Below are 6,378 nucleotides of genomic sequence, written 5' to 3' on the forward strand. Positions count from 1 at the left end.
GCCTCTGGAACGGGACCGACATCATGGCTCTGAGGGACTTGCTTGTGGCCGGCGCTCTGCTGTCCGTCATGTGCATCATAGCCAGCGGCAGACCCACAGAGACCACTCATGCCTTCTGCAAGATCGTCTGGTAATGCTTCACCTGTCTGATCATGTGTACTTGTTAATAGGGATGGATGTATTAAACCACCTTCTGTTGTAGGTTAGTGGGAGTCCCCTGTGATCAGGTCACAATGGCCATTGTGACTCAAATCAAAGCAATGGGCTCATACAAGGTAAGAAAACAAATGTAATTCAATTCAGTTCATCTGGTTCCAGAGAAAAATAGATCTGCATAACAATGGATGTTAATAGAGTGTTTCCTGATTATATATACAATGTAAAAAGTGTCGGTCCTAAGACACAACCCTGTGGAACTCCGCATGTTTAACTCTAGTCTGTGCTGAAGAGTCTTTGTTAACATGTTCGCCGTGGAAACTGTCTGATAAATGTGATAGAAAACAGTTTAGTGCCGTACCTTTAACCCCAATGATGTGTCCTAGTCTCACAGGATGTGATGATCAATAGTATGAAATTCAGAACTGAGACCAAACAGGACAAGAACACAGATTAGTCCTTTGTCTGAGGCCAGAGCTGTCTCTGTACTCTGATGAGCTGTGGAACCTGACTGGAAAGACTCAAATAGATCATTTGTACATAAATAGTCACATATCTACAAGTTTTCTAAAGATTTTAGAAGTAAAGGTAAAGTTGGATTTTGGCCTGTAACTTGTTAAGACACCTGGATGTTTAATGACAACAACCTCCGTGATACATAGACCTGTTACTAAAGATAAGTTGATTTGTTCTGGTATTGATGTACTCATCTGGGGAAAATGTCTTTAGAACTCAGAGATCAAATAGAAATATGCCAGAGTTTATATTTGATGGCTGTTTCTTTGGGGGGGTGGTTTCCCCCTGAAGCTCGGCCCAGTGACGCCCCTCCAGGTCCAAGCCAACCACACTTCTGCAGTGGGCCAGGTGGAGAGCGTGAACTTCACCATGATACCTACGTCGATGAGCATGGGCTGCCACTTGGAGGTACGACGTGTGCTTCTCAAACTCATTCAATTTTGAAAAAAAAGATAAAGAAAAAGTAAAACAATCATTTGTTCTCTGCTCAGGGTTCCTCCATGTCTGCGTTCTGGTACAGCCTGTTTGATAACGGCACCAACTACTGCAACCTCCACAATGTCATAAAAGGTACGCTTGCTTTAGAACGTTCTCTCAGATGAAAGCACGAAGCCAGAGCCACAATCTGTAACCTTTCCATTTCCTGTCTGCGCAGGAAGTGGACTCAGCACCGCTCCCGGATTCGTCGAGTTCACCAACGAGTGGCTCTGCCTCGGAGTCGGGCTCGCCGCATGCAAATAAATCTCACGTGCAAAGTTCCGTGGTGACATTTCTGTCCTTTTAAACAATAAAGGCGATGGTTCCACTCCTCTAAAGAATTGCAGAAGTGTTTTTTTCTTTCTGCTCCAGCACCAGAACATCGATATTCTGATGTTTTAGACATTTAAGACTATGACATCAAAATCTGTGAAGGATTAGAAGACGATTAACCTCAGATTGTTGTGTTTTAAAGGTAAAATGTGTAATTCTATATGATTAACTGAGAAAAGTTTGGATGCTGCAGTGGCATTATAGCCACGAGCCTGAGATGTTTACCTTTGAGCCGTTTCAGTCTGTATCTGCAGACAAACTCAGTCGTCCTCTGCTGAATCTGATGAGATAAAACTGACGGTCAAGCTTCCTGATTTGCTGATGTTCCACTTTAAGTCCTGTTCAGTCATCTGACTGAAGCTCGTCCTGCCTTCTGCCTGCGAGTCAGAGATAAAGAGTTGCTTCAGAGTGTAGAAACACATGGATTTATCTATTATATAGATTGTACATCATGCACTTTGAGTCACCACTCTCAACTACTGAATATTCATATCTCATTCCTACAAACCCAGAGCAGCATGAGAACAGTTGAAATCAGTGTTGCAATTTACTTTATTTTTCTTTCCTCAAATCTCACAGTTGATTCATGATGGATTCATTCAGGTTGTGATAAAAAATCTGCATTTTTATGGGTAAATTGTACAAACTAAGACAACGTATTTTAATAAAGGGTTAAATTGTTGGGCTAGTGAATGAGAATCTCAATAGAAACCATTTATTTCTATTATTTATTTGTGGTATACTTGTTGGAAAACTAATTTTACAATTTTGGAGGTAAACTATTTTTTTGTTGTTGCAGTAAGAAAAATACTTAGACTCATTAAAGTTATTTTGTGACATAATAAAACGAAACGAAACAATTTCCATCAATCACACTAACATCTTCACAAAATGGAAGTGGCAGTTATCAAAGTAAGACAAAAGGCAAAATTAATTCATGTAAATGTCTGTGTGTGAAAAGAAAACCCCAACCAAAAATATCCTCAAAATTTTTTGTGAGTATCAAATTTTCATTTTCATGTGATGACGCATAAAAGGTACTGATACACAGAGAACTCAAGTGAAAATGCAACTAATGCAACTAACTAACTAACTAACTAACTAACTAAATAAATAAATAAATAAACCAACACGAAGAAAATCCTAATCTTTGCGCCTTTGGTTGGACAAGGTAATGATGTCGGTAACGGTCAGGTCTCTGTCTGTGTCTGTCCCTGTGTGTCCACCTCACTTTTCCAATTATCCAATTGTCTTCTCCCTCTGAGCTTCACCTCCCTTTCCCTGTGTATTTAAACGCTCTCCCTCTCGCCTCTGTATCAGTTCATTTCGTCAATTTGTTTCGTGTTCGTCCTGTTCCATACGCCCCAGTGTTATCTGTGGTGCTCTGGTTTTTTGCGGGTTTTTGTTTTGCTTTGTTTTGAATTCTTCCTCCCTTGGGTTATTACTCCTTCAATAAACAGTTTTTCATGGAACTCTGTGAGGCTGCGTTTGGATCCTCCTGCATTCCTTGACATTAACATGCCAGGCAACTAGCAGGTGCTGCTGTTTGTGTTTGTAATGAAAGCACACAAACATTAAAGATGGCGAGAACTCGGACATGGACAGAACACAAAGTTGGATTCCGGGTGACTGTCGACTATAAAACTATCAAGTCCCAGGAGGATATGGACTGGGAGTCCTGACACTCTGGAGGCAAACGTTGTTGTTATTGTCTATCGAGTTGCACAGTAGCAGCGATTCAAAGAAATTGTGTTTTCCATGGAGCCAGAGTGTTTTCAAAAAGGTGAATTTTCCTGCGCTTGCATGGAGATGGATTTTGAATGTTCAAAAAGTTCCGCCGTTGTCAAAGAGTTGCATTTTTAGCGGCTCTGAGCCCCGTTGTCATGTAAGCTAAAATATCCTATTTTGTCTTGAAAACTTTGTGCTCGAGGCTTTATTACGGTTCACCTACGTCTCCGTTTTTCTCTCTTATTGGACAACAAACAAAGACTCAGGATACCACCTTGTGGTACGAACTGATATTACAAGTGTAATCATTCTCATCTTACTACAGTACCTCAGTTTATTAATGTGTTTGAGATTTAGTCACTATGTTTTCATTTACTAACCAGTAACTGGCCTATAAATTCCAATCAAAGCATCAGTCAGATGAAGATCACAATAGATTTGCTGATGGTCAACAACAGTGAAGAAACACACGTGGAGATAGAATAATGAAAATGCAATGTTTTATTTTCACATCTTCGTCGATGTGCAGCCTGTTAGTCATTACAGGAGGCCAGTCCGAGCCCCAGGCAGGCCCACTCGTTAGTTATCTCCATGAAACCAGGAGATGACGTGAGTCCGCTTCCTGGAATCAAAACAGGGAAAGAAATTATAACAATTCATGAAAATATCAGAAAGTTAAACAGCTGGTACTCACACAATAAACAATACTGAGCTATTGTATTAATCTAACAGCAGGGATCAGGTGGGTAAAACTATATAACTGCAGTAAAGTGAGTAAAACTCAAATTTTGCCCTTTTAGATGGATAGAATTCTGCTAAAAAACACTTTTATTGATCAAATTAATTCAACAATGTGAATTTTTTTGCCATTGACTGTCGTTATGTAAGCCTTTTGTAAGGATACTGCGCCGTCTTTAACAATATCAACAACGTGTCATCTATATGTGGACTTGTTAATATGTCCACATTTCTTTTGGTAAAGGTCAAACTCGTAATCCAAACTAAAGGATAATCCGAGTAAGGAGCATGTAATCCAAGGGAGGAGTGTTGACCTGCCAGCAGGTTGTGGAGGTTACAATAATTTAGGCCGTCATCCAGAAGACTGGTGAAGCCCAGAGAAGTGGACTGTCCCTGGGAAAGAAGAGACGGAATACGCACGTCAGACACATTTAGCACTCAATCAACAGCATGATATAATTCTAATAGTAAAAATGTTGGTACTTTAGAATTTATTACTCAAGTAAATTTACAGAGTAGACATCCATTAAGAGTAATAGAGTAAGATGACGTTTCAATCTAGAAGATATTTTCCTTTTGTTGATGAGATGGTCTCGTATTATTTGTTGACAATTGGGTCGACAGTTGACCAAGATTGTTTAGAATTGTTTATTTCATTGCATGTATTAAATATAATATTATTAATAATAATACATTTTATTTCAAGGCGCCTTTCATAGCACTCAAAGACACCATACAATCGGTTAAAACAGTGCATTAAAAACAATAAAAACAACACAAGACAGGGAAATTGGTACCATAAGGAATAAGCAGTTTTGAAAAGATGTGTTGTGAGTTCTGATTTAAATTGGGGGAATGACTCCAAGTTTCTCAGTTGAGGAGGTTAGTGAGTTCCAGATACGAGGAGCAGAGCGAATAAGTGTGAATTTTCACAGATGTGATGTCGGGATGCACCGATACAGATACCAGTATCAGGTCCCCCATAACCCCCTGCAACTACTGCATGACGTCATTCATCAGCAACCATGACCACGAGTACGCAAGTTTTTTTAAAGGCCATTTTATTCCAATTGCACAGATTAATACGATGCTTTAGTGTGTGTGTGTGTGTATGCTTTCTATTCATTATACACGAATTATCATAGATAATGTAATAATATCCTGAAAACATGAGCAGCATTGCATTTAATCTGATTTAAAAATACCAAAATGCTGCTTTTAATAGGAACTGAAGATGAATGTACAAATTTACAGATTTACATGCAGATTTTTGGGGTTTGTTAAACTCGTATCTTTCGATATATATAGAGAGAGAGAGAGAGAGAGAGAGAGAGAGAGAGAGCGAGAGAGAGAGAGAGAGAGAGAGAGAGAGAGAGAGAGAGAGAGAGAGAGAGAGGAGAGAGAGAGAGAGAGAGAGAGAGGAGAGAGAGAGAGAGAGAGAGAGAGAGAGAGAGAGAGAGAGAGAGAGAGAAGAGAGAGAGAGAGGAGAGAGAGAGAGAGAGAGAGAGAGAGAGAGAGAGAGAGAAATATGTCCATCATGATGACTTACAGACACTCTGCAGCCCCCGGTCAGGATGGTGGGACTCAGTGTAAAAGTGATGTTCTCCGCTTGAAGTCCGTCAATTGAAGTGTGGTTGGCTTTGATGGACGTATTTGTGGCTGACACAAGCTGAAACAGAGAATATCACCACACTACATAGCAGGAATGTTTGATTTTGTTCTGGGTTGGTCAGAAGGAAGTTCTCCTACCATGTACTGACACTCCTTACATCCGACCACAGGACTCATGGCTTCGATCTGTTTCACCACCGTGGTGCTGATTTCAGTACAGGGGATTGCAAAGAGCCTGAGACAGAGAGCGGAGCCGTTCGGATTCAAAGAATTCACAAATGTTTTGAACTGGATGATGTTCAGTTATTAGTGACTACTCACCAGAGCGTCCTGCAGAAGGCATGATAAGGACCAGGGACCGGAGCAGAGATGGGACCCGCAGCCAAAGAGCCAAACAGCCCCGTGAGAAGCAGCAGCAGGGCGGCCATGGTGAGGTGAAGCAGGTTTCTTCCTCCTGCAGAGAAGCGGCGGTGGAAGCTGCTGCAGGGTTTGTCTGCTGAGCAAACTGCAGGACACTTTATACTACAAGCCCGTCAGTGATGCTGCGTGACATTGATTTGGATGACTTGTGCATCTTGTGGTTATTGTCTGACACCCTGGTGATCTTGTGCTTTTTCACTTAATTTTTTTCTTATTGGTGATAAATGGATTTACAGTCATTGAAAATAGCCAGAAGTACAATTTCACACTGCGCAAAGATGTCATTTTTAGTTAGTTTGGAAAGCTTTTGACGTGCAATACCCTCCCAAATCTGGTTTATTTTCTTTATCAGGGAGTCCAACACATTTTAGTTCAGAGGCCACACACAGCCCAGTTTCA

At 40.7% G+C, this 6,378-nt stretch overlaps 2 protein-coding genes across 2 annotated transcripts; one reads left to right on the forward strand and one right to left on the reverse strand.

Annotated features, from left to right (window-relative positions):
- LOC308114050 (uncharacterized protein) lies at positions 1-1,484 on the forward strand. The gene is made up of 5 exons (XM_080470685.1): positions 1-130; positions 203-275; positions 964-1,080; positions 1,164-1,242; positions 1,328-1,484. Exons 1-5 carry the CDS (start codon positions 24-26, stop codon positions 1,411-1,413), a joined length of 462 nt encoding a protein of 153 aa, XP_080326811.1. The 5' UTR covers positions 1-23; the 3' UTR covers positions 1,414-1,484.
- A 2,212-nt stretch (positions 1,485-3,696) lies between these two features.
- On the reverse strand, positions 3,697-6,048 carry LOC308114041 (uncharacterized protein). The gene is made up of 5 exons (XM_080470672.1): positions 5,881-6,048; positions 5,698-5,794; positions 5,498-5,617; positions 4,263-4,341; positions 3,697-3,832 (listed from the first exon to the last, which is right to left on the reverse strand). The coding sequence occupies exons 1-5, from the start codon at positions 5,985-5,987 to the stop codon at positions 3,744-3,746; spliced, it is 492 nt and encodes a 163-aa protein (XP_080326798.1). The 5' UTR covers positions 5,988-6,048; the 3' UTR covers positions 3,697-3,743.
- Positions 6,049-6,378: the final 330 nt, after the last annotated feature.

This window comes from Lipophrys pholis (genome assembly GCF_963383615.2).
Source record: "Lipophrys pholis genome assembly, chromosome: 1".
NCBI classification, from domain to species: domain Eukaryota; kingdom Metazoa; phylum Chordata; class Actinopteri; order Blenniiformes; family Blenniidae; genus Lipophrys; species Lipophrys pholis.